General features: G+C 43.7%; 1 protein-coding gene across 1 annotated transcript in view; it reads left to right on the top strand.

Moving 5' to 3' along the window:
• LOC119950624 (hyaluronan-binding protein 2-like) overlaps positions 1-20,635 on the top strand; it is a 61,759-nt gene that overhangs the window by 4,802 nt on the left and 36,322 nt on the right. Inside the window, exons 3-4 of the mRNA XM_038773225.1 lie at positions 5,083-5,151; positions 19,789-19,896. Of these exons, the coding sequence (XP_038629153.1) occupies positions 5,083-5,151; positions 19,789-19,896 (177 nt within the window). The remainder of the gene's footprint in view (positions 1-5,082; positions 5,152-19,788; positions 19,897-20,635) is intronic.

Raw genomic sequence — 20,635 nt, 5'->3', positions numbered from 1 at the left:
CTGGATGCAGAAAGTAGACATGAGGATGAGCAGAACACCCTCCATCCCACACCTTCATTACAAATGGGAAGACATCCCGAGGGTGGTCAACAGCAGGAGCTCAGCTCTCAGGACATAACCCACACATCTTTGGACACCATGAGACAATTTAGCACGGCCGTTCCTCCCAGCTTGCACATCGATGGACTGTGGGAAGAAACTGAAGCACCTGGAAGAAACCCATGCAGACAAGGGGAACTTGCAAGCTCCACACAGCCACCCAGTCCAGAATCCCTGAGGCTGTGAGACAGCAGTGCTCACCACATGCCACCGCGCCGCCCTCATCTGCTTCCCTTCATTCTCCTACAATCATTCCACCACACTTCCCTCCACCTGCTAAGATTCATACACTTATCACTATAGCAACTCTCACTTCCCATACCTCACAACAGCCATACAGTTATTTCTCCACGAGAGGCACATTATCTAAACATCCCCCAAAACTGGGACTAACACATTCCCTTCTTGCTTGCAGGGAAAGGCTGCCCACAGCTCCAGGCAGCACAAAGCCAGAGGAGGTTGAGCCTGCCTTTACTTCTTCTCCCCACTTGAATAAAGCATGTTTACCATCATGGGCAACAGAAGAATAATGGCTGCGATGACTTGCAATGCTGGAGGAGATGTCACTCAGTTTCATAGAACATAGAACAGTACAGCACAGAACAGGCCCTTCGGCCCTCGATGTTGTGCCGAGCAATGATCACCCTACTTAAACCCACGTAACCCGTATACCCGTAACCCAACAATCCCCCCATTAACCTTACACTACGGGCAATTTAGCATGGCCAATCCACCTAACCCGCACATCTTTGGACTGTGGGAGGAAACCGGAGCACCCGGAGGAAACCCACGCACACACGGGGAGGACGTGCAAACCCATCACACCTTATTCTCTTGTTTCCTCCTATCTCAGCACAGCAAACTGCAGCTGCTTTCACCAGACACCTCCCTCTCTCCACTCACATTTTATTTATTTTTTTAAAAAAATCTTTCTTGGGATGAGGGCATCACTGACTAGGTTTAGCATTTGTTGTCCATCCATAATTGCCCTTGAGAAAGTGGTGGTGAGCTGCATTCGTAAACCTCTACAGTCCATGAGGTGTAGGTACACCCACAGTACGGTTAGGGAGGGAGATCCAGGATTTTGACCCTGCGACAGTGAACGAACGGTGATATATTCTCAAGTCAGAACGGTGGGTCGCTTGTAAATGCCAGTGTTGTATTTATACCAGGACAGCACTACAGCCAGGGTGTTATCAGGGTCTAAATGGTGGTGTTTCTATGTATCTGCTGCCTTTGTCCTGCCAGATGGTAGTGGTCATGTGTTTGGAAGGTGCTGTCTGAAGGAGCCTCGGTGAGTTCCTGCAGTACAACTTACAGACGGCTCACACTGCTCCCATTGTGAGTAAGTGGTAGAGGGAGTGAATGTTTGTGGAAGAGGCACCAATCAAGTGTCCTGGATGGTGTCAAATTTCTTGAGTGTTGTCACACCAGCAGCAAAAGAGCTATGGGCCCATGATTTTTCAGCAGCTCTCGGGTGATAGGACTTCTGCCCCTGGGTCCTTGATACCAGTGGAAGGCCTGCTACTGTCCTGTGAAGTTCCTGATTGGCATATGATGTGGATCTCCCCTAAGCAAGGTAATGATAAGGGCTCACTGACTCATCAGCTGATGATCAAGCACCCCGTCACCTCCACAAGACTCCAGTCAGGTGCTGACTCCGAGGACTCAATCTACTGAAAAAGACTGATAGGCTTACACCAAACAATGCTGACAACTATCAATCAACTTGGTGCACAGTGTTTCAGAACAGGAATGAGTCCAGATCCATCTTGTGTCAGAGACAAAAGAGCACGGCGTCCAACATAGACAGAACAGTCAATTCTGTCAACCAATAGACAAGAGAACACTGTGGCTAACATAGGCAGTCAACTACATCAACCCAATAATTGCCCCAATCCTCATGGAAACTCTCCTTATGGTTGATATGGGAGCATAGATTGGCAGCCAATTAGCTTTGGGGACTTCTGCGAGTGGATTTCCCAAGTACCTTATACTACTTAATTCTTTAATTGTAAACCACTAATGTTTGAGAGTCGGTTGATGGGGCAGTAATTGGTGGACTGAATTTGTCCTGCTTTTTCTTTGGTAAATGCCAGTGTTATATTTATACTGGGTCAGCACCACAGCCATGGTTTTATCAGGGCCCATACCCTTTGCTGTATCCAGTACACTCAGCTGTTTCTTGATATTGCGTTGAGTGAATCGAATTAGTTGAAACTGGTGATCCATTCTTGAGTGTTTCTCCCACAGACTACAGGAGTGTTAAAGAAGTGCCAGGAGAATGGCTTTAATCCCAAGGGCGAGCCAGCTGCAGTAATCTCTCAGGATGTCAGTATTCCATGCTGCCCACCAGCCTATTCTGCCAGTATCTGTGGAAACCCTAAACAGCCAGCTGAAGTGTCCTTAATAGAAGCTGAGCTGGCTTCCACCTCCCAATTCACAACCACTGAAGACCCAATTTATTGGTGGCAGTCAGAGAGATAAAGGTGCACAAGACATTTCTAAAGGCTTGAACAAGCGTGATTCATAATGAGATCCGTAAACTGTTAGGTATAAATTAAATTAAGCTGTTTGATAACGCTGTGCTTGGTTTCTGAATTTGCTGTTAGTATTTATATTTGTAGTGAAATAAGGTCAAGATGCAAAAGTCTGGACTAATGGAAAAACAATCAGATGGAGGCAGTAAGGCCAGTGACTGCTGTGTGTTTTTTTTTATAAATTTAGATTAGCCAATTATTTTTTTCCAATTAAGGGGCAATTTAGCGTGGCCAATCCACCTACTTTGCACATTTTTGGGTTGTGGGGGCGAAACCCACGCAGACATGGGGAGAACGTGCAAACTCCACACGGACAGTGACCCAGAGCCGGGATCGAACCTGGGACCTCAGCGCCGTGAGGCGGTTGTGCTAACCACTAGGCCACCGTGCTGCCCTTGACTGCTGTGTGTTAATGTAGATGGATGGAGCATCTTTCTGTGAGGAGATAGCAAGCAGCCCATTTTGGGCAAGAGGAGAATCTCACCTGATTGTTTCAGAGGTTGAATTCTTGCCTGATTCTTTTGGATCCTCTTAACCACTGGAATGACTTTCTGCTCATGTTGGATGCTGAGAAAAAAATCATGAACACCAAACAGAACTTAGAGCTCTTTAAATATGATTGGCGGCCCAGTACCTTTTCCAGGTCACGGTCAATGCACATGCCTGGAAGATGTTCCCAGAGATGACATATTAACAGGCCAGCTCTGAGGCATCGGGATAATGTGGGACAGCGGGCACATTCCAGTTACTGCTGCTGGGCATAGAGTCACCGCCAGACTTCTAGTCACTGCCAGGCTTGTAGCCACTGCAAGACTTATGGTTACTGTTGGGTGGGTGACAGGGCGGCACCGGTGGCACAGTGGTTAGCACTGCTGCCTCACAGCGCCGGGTTTGATTCATTGCCTGTGGGGAGTTTGCACGTTCTTCCCGTTTTTGTGTGGGTCTCATCTCCACAACCCAAAGATGTGCACGGTAGGTGGATTGGCCACGCTAAATTGCCCCTTAATTGGGTAAAAAAAGAATTGGGTACTCGGGGGGGGGAGGGGGGGAGGAAAGAACTGTTGGGTAGGTGACACCCCTGGGTAGGTAAACACTGGTGGGCTTGTAGTCAATGCCAGTGATGACCTATCTCCGGGCAGATTGACTGGAGGCAGGAAGGCATCAGGCCACTGACCTGATGCCAGGATATCTGAGTTTACTCCCTTCTCACCTAAAACCCACTCCGGAGGGGCCATGAAAATTCCTCCCATAAGAACTGTTCTGCACCACTGTGACTGTCAAAATGCCAATGGACACCAAGCACCAGACCATCAAGGTTTTGAGGCTCCCTACTACTGTAGTTTGTTAAGAGATAAAACCATCAAGTACAATTTTATATTGTCAAAAATATGAACATCAAACATGTTGCTAATATTTTCTCTCTAGTGCCTATATATCGATTTACCGTGATGACGTTCATGAATTTTGAGAATGTCTATCAAAATATTACAGCATGCAAGTGGAAAGGGTGGGGGGCAGGGAGGGTCATTGCATTGTTTAGGTGTTACATCACTTCTCGTAAGGGGACAGGACCACAACATTTGAGAACAAAGTTACCCATAAATCAGTCTGAAATAGTTCAGTTCGTGACATTGAGTTAACAGTTACCTTTAAGCCGATATCGAAAACAAAACGAAAATATTAAATCAGCTAAGCATCTGCTGATCAGGCTGCAGGGGTTTCTCTTAATAAAAAAACAAGTTACAGAGAAGTAATGAGCCTTGATCTAATCCCCAGTCTGTGTTTAGTTAGCTAATCTCAGCTGGGTAAATAGTAAAATTGAAATAATTGTCCCAATGTCCTTGGGCTATGGGAAGGAAAAGAAAAAATTCAACTCCTGAACATGCACTAGGAATTTTTTTGTTGGAAGTTCTATGTATGTGAATGTCAAATGATGATGGGATTAGGCACAGCTGTGGTTTCCTCTGGTTGAATGGCCTAATAGCGCTGACTGTCAAAACTATTTTGGCCAAAATACCAGATGATTTCTGGCATCTGTGGAACTGTAAAACCAGCGGGAATCACATTCTCCACAAAAGGAGTGTAAAGTCTTGAAAATCAAGTGATGGAAATTGTACACTGGCAAAATGGACAAATGCACAGCTCAGCGGAACACATTCTTTTAATACCTTCAAATACCTACAAAACCAAAATCAATGTTATAGCTGGACCTCAAAAATGAAGCCTCCCTGCCTGTTAACAGCATGCCCAGTCGAGTGGCTTCATGGAATGACAACTAATTCTTATAACAAATTTTCCAGGATTACTGATAACATAAATCCATGTGGGACCAGAAAACTGTCAGAGACAAAGACAGAAATAGTTTTGCACTGCATTTTGATTTATTGATATGTTTGAACTCACAATATTGCAAAGATAATATTTAAGTGTGATCCAATCCTAGGGGAAGATCCTGCAGGATTTGACGAGGACAACTATCCCGCTTGGCTAGAAAATTCCTACGACAACAATGGTTCGTGAAAAATGCTTTGAAACCTTCTTAAATTACCTTCTTGTTACTGCTCTGTCTCATTTAGGAAGAGTGTATTGCAAAATGTTCCGCATAATATAATATTCAAGTACTTTAATTAAAAGTGAGCAACAATGTATAATTTTGCAAAGGAACTGCAAGGTAAACATGGCTAACGTTTCGAGTCCACATCAGACGACCTCCAAACGTTCACTCTGTGTCTCTCTCCTCAGATACTGCCAGACTTGCTGAGCTTTTCTAGCATTTTCTGTTTTTACTTTAGCTTTCCAGCCTCCTCAGTATTTTGCTTTTATGCAAAGAAAACATAATTTGTTTAATGTTTATTTTATTTGCAAGTCAGATTGGCAAGGAGATTAGTCTTCGTCATGCATTCACATTAATTTGGCAACCCTGAGATTTTGATTCATTTTCAGTGTGTCTTTCGAGAAAAATTGGATCAAGAAGTAATGGCCTCCACATTGGATGGGAGCTTCTTCTAATTATCTGGATCAGAATTGTTCCAAACAAATTTCCACAACTTCTCAACACTTCCTGTTAGTGTTTGCCATGTCTGCAACTACCAAATTAGCATTTATTAGAACCAAAAACACCAGAGAATTCCTAGTGCAGAAGTAGACCATTCAGCCCATTGAGTCCGCACCGACCCTCTGACCCATTCACCCACCCTATTCCCATAACCCTATAACCCCACCTAACATGTGCATCTTTGGACACTAGGGGAAAATTTAGCATGACCAATCAACAATTCTCTACATTCAACTTCCTCACCATGAAGTGGTTCAACTGCCTGAATGGACAAATTGTATGTGGCAGCGTGGAAATTGTCATACACAGTAAAGTTTGCTGGAGAGTTTCAGTGTTCATTTGTCCTTCAGAATTCTGTCCTCCTTGAGCACATCAAGGAAGAGAGTCATGTCAATGAATGCCTTGGTTATAACAAGGCATAATCCTGCCTTGAAAGATACCACTAAGAGTTCAGCCATGATAGCGACCATTACAATACGATTGATTGAGAGAAGCATCAGGACCTTAAAGGGCATTTGACCTTGAAGCAAGCATCAGTATCCAAAAAAGGCCTCGACTTGGACATTTTCCTGGTGTTCCTTTGGGTGCAGAAGTATGTGAAGGAAAGAATCACAATAGCCACCATTCAAGGACTCCTCAGTAACTGCTACAAGGAGCATCTAAATACACCTGATTACTGAAGATGTCTGTTATCATTTACACAGTCTATCTTCGTCACTGCTGCCTTTTTTTTAAATTTAGATTAGCCAATTATTTTTTCCAATTAAGGGGCAATTTAGCGTGGCCAATCCACCTACTCTGCACATTTTTGGGTTGTGGGGGCGAAACCCACGCAGACACGGGGAGAATGTGCAAACTCCACACGGACAGTGACCCAGAGCCGGGATCGAACCTGGGACCTCAGCGCCGTGAGGCGGTTGTGCTAACCACTAGGCCACCATGCTGCCCAGTCACTGCTGCCTTAAGCCACCGACAGAGTATAAACCAAATTTATTACACATCCTAGAACATTAAAACACCAGACCATTCTGCTGCTACCTGCTGCTAATGCTACTTGTCGGGGTGAGGGGGGAGGCTTGAGGATCCCTAAGAGGTAGGTTGGGCCAGTGGGAGGGGGGGGGTGGGATCTGGAGGCAATGGTGGGATGTCCAAGGGTGGTTGAAAGATCAGAGCAGCATTTAAAAATGGCGCCCCAATCTCTTCCTGCACTGACACGCTGAGTCGTCAGTGCAGGAAATGAGGTAAGTGCCACTTCGGTGAGGCGTTCCCGACTGAAGCGAGAAAAAGTGAGAGTCGTGTTTGATAGAGAGATCAGTCTTGGTGGCGCAAGAGCTGAGAAAAACCCTGCTCTACGTGCCCAAAATGGACCTTTTTTTTGTGAGTTAAATCACTTCCAAAGTGTTAATGGAGGAGATTAACATAACTATAGTTGCAACCTGATACAGGAAAAATATCTCTGAAGCATGAGTTTGGGATGCTGGAGGCCTGGTATTTCTTGCCTGCCTAACGGACAGTAGCTTCAGACAAGTTTCTCCAACCTAATGTTATTCTACTCAGCTGCTGATCACTGATCACATAAGAAGAGTTTGTTTAATGATAGTTATCAAAGGAAGAAAGGACTTGCATTTATAGAGTGTCTGACACGGACCCAATGACATTCAAAAGCTCTTCACAGTGGATTGATAGCTTTTGAAGTGTAGTTGTTGCTTGTGCAACATGGCAGCCAGCTTGAGCACAATTGGGTCACAGAAACAGGAATGAGGTAAATGAGCAGATAATCTGATTGTGGTATGGGGTTGAAGGATGAATGTTGTACAACATAGCAAGGGAATCTTCCTTGCTTTCAAATCGGGCTCTGGTACCTGATGCACCCACCTGAGATGGAAGGCCCAGCCTTGTTTTAGTGTCTTGTCCAAGAGAATGATCTCTCACAGTGCGATCCTGAATGTGTACATCGTGTACCCAAACATCTGGAGTGGGTTTTGAAGCTATGACTTTTGTCACAAGTGGGATCTAAGATTCTCAATCTGATCATGAAGGCCCTGAGAGAAAACATTCTGCATCCTGAGCAGCAGGATACACAAGGTATTGTCTATCTGTAGCCTTTTATTAGTCAAGCTAGTCTGTGCCTCTGTGGAGGAGGCACTGACTATCCCCTGTTAAGTGGAAATCCAAGACAAATTCCAAAGAAACCAATATATCTATTTATTTCTGCAGCACAGAAGCAGCTTCCTCGTGTCACCATGAGTGTAGATGCTGCATTCAAAACTGTTACTTGATGCATTTCCTCAAAGAATAATCCCTGAGTCTGATATTCCTGAAACATCCTTCCTTTCATCTGATCTCTGGGCATCCTAGCTCCAAAGCCATGGGTAACCTTCACCTTAACCACGATTGGGAAGAATATACAATCACACTCACAAACACACACATACGCACTCACTCACAAGCACAAGCACCCACCCACAAACACAAACACAGAAACAGAACATACAAACACGTACACAAACACATGCAAATAGAACACACAAACACAAACTGAACACACACACAAACAGAACACACACAAATAGAACACACAAACACAAACTGAACACACAAACACAAACTGAACACACAAACACAAACTGAACATACACCCAAACAGAACACACAACCACAAACCTAACACACATACATACCAAACACAAATACAAACAGAACACACAAACACAAATTGAAAGCACACACAAATTGAAAGCACACACAAATAGAACACACGCACAAATAGAACACACAAACAGGAAACACACACATAAATAGAACACACACACATAAATAGAACACACACAAACAGAACACACAAACACCAATTGAAAGCACACACAAACCAAACACACTCACAAACCAAACACACACGCAAACCAAACACACACACAAACCAAACACACACATACAAACCAAACACACACTCACAAACAGAACACACACTCACAAACAGAATACACACTCACAAACAGAACACATAAACACAAACTGAACACTAACACAAACCAAACACACACACAAACAGAATACACACACACAAACAAAACACACAAACAGAACACACACAATCAGAACACACACACAATCAGAACACACAAACACAAGCAGAACACAGACAAAAACAGAATACAAACAGAACACACACACACAAACAGAACACACATGCAAACATACACACTCACAAACAAAGACATACATATTGGTCGAAATCTTCCATTCAGTTACAAAATTAAACAAATGGAACATGAGAGAGAATTAAAGCAGCTTGAATACGAAAGAGAGGAAAAAGAAAGAGAGAGAGCGGCAAAAGAAAAAGAGAGGGTGGAAAAAGAAAGAGATAGAAAGGAAAAAGAGAGAGAGGGAAAAGAAAAGGAGAGAGAAGAAAGGAGAAAAGAAAGAATAGCCCTAGAACAAAAAGAAAGAGAAAGGGAGATACAGATCAGGGAAAAGGATAAAGAGAGAGAGTTTGAACTTCAGAAAATGGCCATGAAACATGACAGTCAGTTAAAATTGGCAGACGTAAAGGGAAATGTACAGTTTGAGGATAGTGAGAAAGAGCATCAAAGTCAAAGGTTTGGTGGGAATCTATTCAAATATGTCCAAGCATTGCCAAGGTTTGACAAGAAGGAGGTAGTAGCCTTTTTCTTTTCATTTGAGAAGGTAGCTAAACAAATGAAATGGCCACAGGACATGTGGGTATTACTGATTCAAACAAAGCTGGTAGGTAAGGCTAGTGAAGTGTTTGCATTACTGCCGGAGGAGGTATCTGGGACGTATGAGGAGGTGAAAAAATCCATCTGAGGTGCATATGAATTAGTGTCTGAAGCCTACAGACAAAGGTTTAGAAATTTAAGGAAAGAATTTGGTAAAATATACATGGAGTTTGAAAGGCTCAAACAGTAATTTTGATAGGTGGATAAGGGCTTTGAAAATAGACCAAACGTATGAAGCTCTCAGAGAAATTGTGCTTTTGGAGGAGTTTAAAAATTCAATACCTGATGTAGTGAGAACTCATGTGGAAGAACAGAGGGTTAAAACTGCGAGGTTAGCAGAAGAAATGGCAGACGATTATGAATTAGTTCATAAATCAAAGCTTGGTTTCCGACATCAGTTTCAGCCTGTGAGGGATAGAAACTGGGGACATGAGAAATACTCAAGTTGTAAAAGGAAAGATGATCTGATGGGAGATAATAAGGAGAGTGTACCTCAGATTAAAAAAGAAATCCAGGAGGGTGGAAGAGACATGAAAATGTTTCAAATGTTTTCACTGTAATAAACTAGGCCATGTAAAGTCACAGTGTTGGTGGTTGAAGAAAAGCACTGGGAAGGCTGATGTGGTAAAACGGTAGAAGACAGTGGGGTTTGTTAAAGTGGTAAAGGAAAGTTCAAGTGAAGCGAAGGAGGTGCAAAAGATTGTCCAGCCTGATCAAGAGGTGATTGATCAGAAGGTGCCAGATCTCTTTAAAGAATTTACTTGTGTGGGTAAAGTTTACTCATGTGTATCAGGAGGAGCAGGTAAAGAAGTCACAATTTTAAGTGATACGGGAGCTAGTCAATCTCTAATGGTAAGAGATGAGGAGTTATGTAGTTTGGGAAGAATGTTGCCAGAAAAGGTGGTAATATGTGGAATTCAGGGTGAGAGGAGTAGTGTTCCATTATATAAGGTAAGGAATGAAAGTCCAGTGAAGAGTGGTGAAGTGGTAGTAGGAGTAATAGAGAAACTATCTTGTCCAGCAATACAGTTTATCTTGGGTAATGATATAGCTGGATCGCAGGTGGGTGATACCTACGGTGGTTGATAAGCCAGTGGAAAATCAGACAACTGAAGTGTTGAAGGATGAATATCCTGGGACTTTTCCGGATTGTGCAGTAACAAGGTCGCAAAGTCACAGGTTAAGACAAGAGGAGAAATCAGAGTGAAAATAAAGTTGAAGTGCAATTATCAGAAACGATTTTTGATCAGATGGTTGAAAAATAAGAACAGGTGGAGGGTGATGCGGATATTTTTAGTTCAGAAAAATTGGCAGAGTTACAACAAAAAGACATACAAATAAAACAGATGTATCAGAAAGCATACACGGAAGAGGAATCTGAGCATATACCAGAGTGTTATTACCGTAAAAGTGATGTCTTGATGAGAAAATGGAGACCTTTACATATGCAGGCGGATGAAAAGTGGGCAGAAGTTCATCAAGTAGTATTGCCGGTGGGGTATAGAAAGGAGGTGTTGCGAGTTGCACACGAGGTACCAGTGGGAGGTCATTTGGGAATAAGGAAAACTCAAGCTAAAATCCAGAAACATTTTTATTTGCCTGGACTACATAAAGGTGTAGTTACATTTTGTCAATCATGTCACACATGTCAAGTGATAGGGAAACCTCAAGCAGTGATAAAACCAACGCGCTTAATATCCACTCCAGCATTTGAGGAACCTTTTACACGGGTCCTAATTGATTGCGTAGGACTGCTTCCTAAAACAAAAAGCGGGAATCAATATCGTTTGACCATAATGGATGTGTCTAAGAGGTTTCCAGAGGCAATTCCAATATGTAATATTACAGCTAAAAACAATGTGGAGGAGTTACTTAAATTCTTTACTAGATATGGACTACCCACAGAAATCGGATCAAGGATCAAACTTTACCTCAAGGTTATTCAAAGAAGTTATGGATAGCTTTGGAATAAAATAATTTAAATCAAGTGCATAACATCCAGAATCGCAGGGAGCATTAGAAAGGTGGCATCAGACATTAAAGACAATGTTGAGGGCTTATTGTCACGATTATCCGGAGGATTGGGATAAAGGAATTCCACTCGTACTGTTTGCAATTAGGGATGCACCTAATGAGTCAACCAAATTTAGTTCTTTTGAACTAATTTTTGGTCATGAGGTAAGAGGACCACTTAAATTGATTAAGGAAAAATTAGTGAGTGAGAAATTGGAGATTACATTATTGGATTACATGTCAAATTTTAGGAAACGATTAAATAGAGCAGGTGAATTGGCCAGACAACATTTAAAAGTTGCACAAAATGTGATGAAACGGGTAGCGGACAAGAAATCCAATGTTTGTAGTTTTGCCTGTGGAGATAAAGTTTTAGTATTGTTACCAGTAGTAGGTGAACCTTTAAAAGCAAGGTTTTGTGGACCTTATCAGATTGAAAGGAAATTAAGTGAGGTGAATTATGTGGTTAAAAACACCAGATAGAAGGAAGACTCACCGAGTGTGTCATGTGAATATGCTTAAAAGGTACTTTGAAAGGGAAGGAGAGAAAAAGGAGGAGATTCTAACTCAAAGTGATGAACCAAATCTAGATGACTTGGAATTTGACATACCTCAAATTAAATTGGAAAACGAGGATGTTCTTAAAAATTGAGATAAATTGTTGAGTTACCTTCCAGAGGAAAAATGAACTGACCTGAAAGAGTTATTGATATCACATGGGCAAGTTTGTGGAGATAAATTGGGAAGTACTAAAATGGCTATACATGATGTAGATGTGGGAAAGGTTGTTCCAATTAAACATAATCCATATAGACTTAACCCTTTAAAATTGGCACAGGTTAACAAAGAGATTGAGAGTATGCTTAAAAAGGCATAATTGAAGTGGGTTGCAGCCAATAGAGCTCACCCATAGTGATGGTGCCTAAACCAGATGGTACCCAACGGTTGTGTGTGGACTGTAGAAAGGTTAATGCAGTTACAAGAATGGGCTCTTATCATATCCCACGTTTGCAGGATTGCATTGCGAAAGTGGGACAATCAGCTTTTATTTACAAACTGGATTGAATTAAAGGTTGCTGGCAGGTACCTTTATCTGAAAGGGTGAAGGAGATTTCAGCTTTTGTGACTCCAGATGGTATATACCAATTCAAAGTTATGCCATTTGGCATGAAAAACACCCCAGCCACATTTCAACGGTTAACTAACAAAGTCATTTCAGGATTACCCAACTGTGCGGTATACATAGACGATCTGGTAATTTTCAGCCAGACATGGAATGAACATTTAAAACATCTGATGGAGTTATTCGATCAACTTCAGGAGGCAGGTTTGGTGATAAACCTAGCCAAAAATGAATTTGGAAAAGCTTTCCTTAGCCATACAAATCGACAGGATCGAATGGTCACACGGGATGTGAAGACAACAGTTATTGAGGAGTTTTCGATACCCTCAATACAATGGGAAATAATGCGATTTCTTGGCATGAGTGGATTTGATCGAACATTTGTGAAAATGTTTTATGTGGTTGCGGTTGCTCCACTGATGGACTTGCTGAAGAAACGACTAAAATTTCAGTGGACAGCGGACTTTCAACAGGCATTTGACTGCCTGAAAGCTGTGATAACCAATGCTCATGTGCAGGAGAATTACAAGGGACTCTGTGATCAGATTGAACTAAAGTATCTGACTTTAAAGAGAAATGCTGAGGCATAGAGAAATGGATGGATCGTGCAGAGACCTTGTTGTTCAAAGAGATTGTCAATCTAGATGGATTCCAGTTGGAGGAAGAAGGAAAAAAAGGACTATATTATTATACCTGTTTGCCTGTGTTGATTTTTTAAAATAAAAAAGTAAATTTACTGCGTGCATTTCTTAAAGGATAGTGAAAAGATGAAAAATGAAACCATCTTGAAGTTACTGGTTTATTTTTTTTCTTGGGGGGAGGTGTCATGAGAATTTTGCTTTAAGAAATGTTGGCTGCTCATATTACTGCAGTGATGTCAGAGTGTGGGTGGAGCTGGGCTGTCTGTCAGCTTTTTACTTTCGATTTAGGTGTTTGCTGCAGGGTGTGTTCGTTTTCAGAGTTGGAGCTGAAGCCAGACAAAGCAGCTGTACTGCTGTTCTCTCTGCTATTAAAAGACTATCTCTTGATCATTTGGTGACTTCAGAATTCTAAATGTTCTCCGTAGTGAATGTAAATCTAATGTACTTTGGTTAAAAGGTGTTTCTTTTGTCTTCCGGATGTTGTTTGGGAAGTTATTAAGGATTATTTAGTGTTGTATTCTTTGGGGGTTGTATTTGAATTGATGGTTGCTAAGATGTTCACTGTATGTTTTAAAAAGGTTAACTTGAGTTCATAGAATAAACATTGTTTTGCTTTAAAAAATACTTTTCCATTTCTGCAGTACCACACCTGTAGAGTGGGCCGTGTGCTCCCCATACCACCATCTATTAAAAGTTGTGGGTCAGATGAACTCCATTATACACTTTGGGGCTCTCTAAACCCTGGCCCATGACAACACACATAACACACAAATACACAGACAGATACACACACACACCTTCTTGAGTGAATATATCCGAGATGGTGGTTTGAAGTGAAAAGTTGACAGTGTTGAGTTTGTGACAAAGGAGCATAGAACAGACCCAGGGACATATGAAAGAGTGTGATAGCGCCTTTCTCTCACTTCTCAACATCAACCTCCTCATCCTGATCATCCTCATGGCCAATAAAGAAGGTGAGAATCCAACTCTCATTCTCCTCATCCTCAGAATATCTCTCCCTGATATTGTAGTGTATCTCTCGGAATAATAGGTAAACATTACACTAGTGACTGTATCATTCAGTAGTCATTAATTTGGTTCCGGCATTGTGCTCCTGACCATGCCTTCTCCCATTGAACTCAATCAGCTTCATAAACTGCTTCTAATACAGATAAGTCCTTGGTTTGAAGCTGTCCCCTCTGAATCTATAACTTCTTTATGCATTCTGCACACATTGCTTTTGCTACTGCTAACCTGTGAAAGGAGGTAATTATCTACCAGCCGATAATGGAGTACAATATAGGAGGTAACACAATAGCATCCTGTTAAAGTGAAAGAGGAGTATTAGGGATGTGTGTGCAAAAAAGGGACATGTGATAAGATCCTTTCTTTAAGCAGACTGTGATGTGCAAGAGTGGTCGTATAGCTTCTAATATTAGACAATAAAGAGTGTACTATTGCCCAGGGAGAACTAAGAACAAAAGGGTGAGATGGTGTTTTATCCTGCCTAATGTGTTTCAGATCATCAAATCTTATAGAAACTAGGAGCAGGAGTGGGTTATTCGGCCCTACGAGCCTGCTCCACCATTCAATATGATCATGGCTGATCCTCTATCTTTGTGCCATGTTCCCGCTTTCTCCCCATACCCCTTGACGTCATTAAAATCTAAAAGAAATTACCTCTCTCTTTCTTGAACACATTCAGTGACCTGGCCTCCACAGCCTCCTGTGGTAGAGAATTCCATAGGTTTTTTATCATTTGAGTGAAGAAATGTTTCCTCATCTCAGTCCTATATTGTGTAACCTGTGTCCTGAGACTGTGTCGCATGGTTCTAGATTCCTCAACCAGGTGTTATGGGCCAGGGTTTAGAGAACCCCAAAGTGCATCATGGAGTTCACCTGACCCACAACTTTTACTAGATTGGGGTATGGGGAGCACACGACCCACTCTACAGGTGTGGTACAGCAGAATGGAAAAGTTATTTTTTAAAGCAAAACAATGTTCATTCTATGAACTCGTTAGCCTTTTTAAAACATACAGGGGACATCTTAGCAACCATTAATTCAAATACAACCCCCAAAGACTACAACGCTAAGTAATCCTTTAACCTTTCCTTTTCAACATCCATATGACTTTAAAAAACACCTTTTAACAGAAGCACATTCGGTTTACATTCACTACTGAAAACATTTAGAATTCTGAATTCATCAAATGATCAGGAGATAGGCTTTTGATGTCAGAGAGAACAACAGTACACCTGCTTGGTCTGGCTTCAGCTCCAACACTGAAAACGAAACTAAAACACACCCTGCAGCAAACAGCCTAAAAGAAAATGAAAAAGCTGACAGACAGCCCAGCTCCACCCACTCTCTGACATTACTGCAGTAGTAAATACTAATTTCTTAAAGGTACTCTCACTACAGATATTTATATACACACCCATTTATAAACACCCATTTCTTAAAGATACTCTCACATGACACAGGGAAAACATCCTCCCTTCTAGTCTATCCGGCTCTGGTAGAATTTTATGTGTTTCGATCAGATCTCATCTCGTCCTTCTAAACCCGAGTGAATACAGGCACAATGGAACCAATCTCTCCTCATAGGACAGTCCCGTCAAACCCAGTATCAGCCTAGTGAACCTCCGCTGCACTCCCACAATGGCAAATATATCCTTTCCCATCTGCAGTCCTGAGCCTGAGAGAGCTGGGGCAGTTTTGGTTAAATTTCACATTCATGTCATAGGAAGCATCCCTTTTTACGCTTCAGGATAACAAGCCCTACAATTTCCATGGCACTGCTCCTAATCTATCACCATAATTCCAACAGAATCCAATACTTGATGTATTAAATGGCCTCCTTCAATCATGTAATGACTCTATGAGAATCTCTAAAAACTAGTGGCAATTCCTCAGTGCTTACTTCAATCTCCCAGAGTACACAGTGGGGTTTTCCCAATTTACTTGAAGAAATTGTCTTTCGATATATATTGCCACAGGATAATAATGCAGAATATAAAATAGCTGCTGGCCATTATTAGTGTTCACAAATTGCAGAATAGAATTACTAAATCCAAATGTAGTGAAATCAGAAAATGCTGGATAAACTCAGCAAGTCTGGCTGGAGGGAAACATGAATTGATGGGCGGAATTTTCAGATTTTCTTCAAAGTCTCGATCCAGGCGAGAAAACCGGAGAGAATCCCGTTGGCCCCGTTGGAGAGAAAAGACGCAGTATATTCAGCTTCCTCAACAAAAAACTTAATTCCTAGAGTTTCACACCGCGCCAGTGGTGGATTGCGCCGATTCACTCGCCCCGCCCTGCCGCGACTTAATGGCTGCCGTCAGTCGGGTGCACCAAACACCTCTCCAAGTTCCAAGTCCAATCAGGGGGGGTGGCTGCACCAAGGGAACACTCAGAATGCTTCTGTATGGTGTTCAGCAGAGGCTGCAGACCCACAACCTTCAATCGGGGAGGTGGCCTGTCAGCAAAGTGACCTACCCCGTCTGGGGGGTGGGGGCTGTGGCCACAGTTGTGAGGGCCAGCTCACCCCGTAAGAGGACAGGGCTGCAGTGCCGGAAGAAGATGAATGACTGTCTTCATGCAGCCAGGGTATCTCTGCCTTCTCATGTGTCCTTCAGCACCCTTTAACACACTCTCTCACACTGTCTCCGTCACACTGCCAATGCAGTCATGCCGTGTGGCTCCTGGTATGGGTCCCCCAGGCACATCCCCCACCACAGCAAAGCACAGGCCTCTCATGTCTACTGACATTCTTTAGTAATGAGGATGCCATTGGCTGAAAACATGTGAGAGTCTGTCCACCTTGACAGCAGCTGGAGAAACACACAGAGGCCCCATGACCTCGGAAGAGGCAGCAGAAGCTGAGGTATGTCAGCCATCCTCTCAGGGTCCCTAGATCACACCATCCAGTGGCCCATCACGTTCAGCTCTCTGTCAGGGAGGAGTCAGACCTTATCACAGCAGAAAGTGGAGCATTGCTCTGTCCTCATTGCAAGTTATCGTCATTCTCCTGCAGCACCCAATCCATCGCTTTAGTGCCCTGCCGTGAATGGTGTGACCATCACAATGACCTCAGACACCACAGTAGTGAGAAGGTGTAAGACCACCTTGGTGGGAGATGCCTTGACACCCTAGCCCCAGTCGTCCCCAAACCAAGAGGCAGTAAGCGTCCCTAGCCTTGCATCTCATGCAGGCCCTGACCATCGCCCAAGATCCTTCCTCCCCTTGCCACCAGCCTCGGCTTTCTCCTCATACAAGAAGGTGTGGTGCTCCTCCACCTCCTTCTGGTCCAGCTGCTCTCCCTCTCTGCTGCAGTGCCAGGTTGTGCAGAGCTCAGCAAAGTACCATGATGTGGGGCCTCCTCCAGGCACCTGAAATGCATCTGGAGCAGGCCATTGCCTGCGTGAGCGGCGTGTGCGTTGACACGTGAGCGTTGATGTACCGAGCCTCAGGGGTTGTCTGGGACCTCTCAGCATTGGTGTCACCTCCTGAGAGGGTACCCTTATTCCTTCAGGGGCCATCCCTTCAGCCACTGCTCTGCCTGAAAGACAGCTGGGATCTGCGAGTGCTGCATGATGTGATTATTATGGATGTCCCTGGGAAACGGGCACACACCTGCATGGTGCACATGGTGTGGTCACACACAATCTGAACATTGAGGGAGTGGAATCGCTTGCGGTTTATGAATGGTGTATCTGTCACTCCCTTATTCAATTGTGCGCTGCTGACTGGGAGATAACACACAGATCACCCGTGCAACCCTGAAACAAGCCACTGGCGTAGAGGTTCGGAGCTGCAGTAACTTTCAAAGTCACAGGCAATGAGTGGCTCAAAGTCCATGTGGTGTCAACTCTTGCGTCACCTGGCAAAGTTGGCCCACCATCTCCTGTGACAGACGCAGCCTTCGCTGGTGCTACACCTCTGACATTTGGAGGTAGAACGTTTTCTGGCGATAGACCCATGACCAGTAGTGTTTTCCTCTGAGGCTCCGGCATCCGTGGCCCTGCAGCCGGTAGATGGGCTCCGCCCCATCTCTGCGGGGTGCTGGTCCTGGTTGTGTGCAACTGCACGTCAACACCGCAGCAGGGGCTCCACAGCTACCAAATGGACAGTTAGCTCGACTGCCTCCATGACTCTCTCAAATCGATAACTGAAAGGAAGAGAACTTAAAAGTGAGCAATAAATTTCTTGATTATGCACTGATCAACCGCCCTCTCAAGATCTGGGACATCCACCCATGCACATTCCTCTATGCGAGCATCTTTCCAATGAGCCTCACTCCCTCCTCTCTCACACACTGGCCAATCACCCACAGTCGTCCCTCACAATTCTACCTGACAGAAGCAACTCGACCCTTGAGAGACTCGATGGGCCATTAGCCCCCGGAAGATTGAGCACTGAGGGCAGTTGACTTCAATTGATTTGCATTCACCTCAGGGGGAAACGAGGGACTGCCACCCATCATGTCCTAAATGGGGTGACTGATAAGTGCTGCTACCATCCCCACTTTCATTAGTAGCGACATCTGTGACACCTCTCTGTTTAAGCCTTGATGTTCAATGTTTAGGAGTCTGGCTCCCAAGGGGTTAAACTTGGGAACTAATCAGTGGTGCACTCAAGCATTGCAGGACTGACTAAATTAGCTCAAGTGGTTTGTCAAGGAAGGGCAGCTGGCCTGTGGCAGGCAAGGAACACCTGAATAATGTTGAGACAACAATTTGCAGAAGCCTTCATCCTTGGATGCCAGCCGTCAGACCCCTTGGGATTCAGAGGTTCGCAGCCAACAAAGGGCCGCTCAGCCCTGTGAGCAACACCCCCCAAAATGCTGAGACGTGTTCCCTCTTTCCCTCTACCCGAGTTCCATTTATTTGGGTCCCCGCATATCCTCTCTGGTGCCCCTTACCAATTGACACCCTGGAGGGTGATGGTGACCTAGACACTCACCTCTAATACCCCCTTTTGGAGGTGAAATCACCTGCTTCTCGTTTTTAATGCACCTTTTGCAAATTGTGCTGCCGTTACGTCACGCTGATGCGCATTGAATATTTACCAAGTCCTGGCAGGTGGGCTCGCTGATCAGATGGAAATGTATTTAAATGAGGGCAGGAACTCCATTATGTCATCGGTGAGGGGCATGGAAAATCGGGAAACGCGATTCTCGCCCTGACACTGGTGGGATTTCAGGCCTGCATCACCATTCTCGCTGGTGGCTAGCGCGGGCTCAAAATCCAGCCCTAAAGGATCCTGCCACAGAACTGTGGAGGGTCCATTTAGATCTGAAACATTAACTCTGTTTCTCTCCACAGATGCTGCCTGAGCTGCTGAGTTTATTTAGCATTTCCTGTTTTTATTTCAGATTTGCAGCATCTGCAGAGTTTTGCTTTTACCTGGTGAAATGATATTGTTCTCCAGCAACACTGACATCAGGCAGTGACATTGACCAATATTTATCCATTGAAATAATTTATTTTGCTAAAGGGATTCTATTAACAATGAAAAAAGTTGTGTGACCATTATGAAGCTAATATTAACAAAAGCAACATTCTTCTAGATCCTTGTCTTTCAAATCCTTGCCGCAATCAGGGAACCTGCGAAGCAACTTCTTCAGGTTATCTCTGCCTATGTCCTCGCCCATTTAATGGACGGAATTGTCAAAAAGGTAATAATGTCATTATCTTGCAATAACATTGATGATTATTCTAAAGGAATGCCCTCAAAAATGTCAATAGTTCCCTGGTTATATGGAATTAATGAATAGTATTTGTAGCATTTGTACCGATCACTGTGCCTTTGCAACACTCCTCCCCCAATCATAGCCTGAAAAACAATTGAGATAGGGAACTCAGCTACTTGTAGGATTAAGCCGGTACGGCTCCAAGCTGTGTTGCAGCTTGTTAAGGCTCCAATCTTCTTTGCGCTGTCCCCAACGAAAACAGATCATAAACATCTCAAGCCTTCATATGAAGCCATCGGGGCAGTATGATGGCACAGTGGTTAGCACTGCTGCCTCACAGCTCCAGGGACCCGGGTTCGATTCCGACCTCCAAGTAACTGTCTGTGTGGAGTTTGCAATTTCCTTCCGTTTCTGCGTGGGTTTCCTCCTACAGTCCAATGCAGTTTAGGTGGACTGGCCATGATAAAATTACGGATAGTGTCCAGGGTTGTGCAGGTTCGGTGGGGTTATGGGGATAGGGCAGAGGAATGGGCCTGGGTGAGGTGCCCTTTCAGATGGTCAGTGCAGACCCGATGGGCCGAATGGCCTCTTTCTGCACTGTAGGGATTCTGTGATGTTATTCAATTCTATGAAAGCCAAAAATCGACCAGGATGAAACAAAAATTGAAACTTTCTAAAAGCAAATCAAAATAATTGTCATACATAATTACGTTGTACAGAATTA

Source organism: Scyliorhinus canicula, chromosome 16, assembly GCF_902713615.1.
Source record: "Scyliorhinus canicula chromosome 16, sScyCan1.1, whole genome shotgun sequence".
Lineage (NCBI taxonomy): Eukaryota > Metazoa > Chordata > Chondrichthyes > Carcharhiniformes > Scyliorhinidae > Scyliorhinus > Scyliorhinus canicula.
This window is presented reverse-complemented; position numbering and strand designations above follow the sequence as displayed.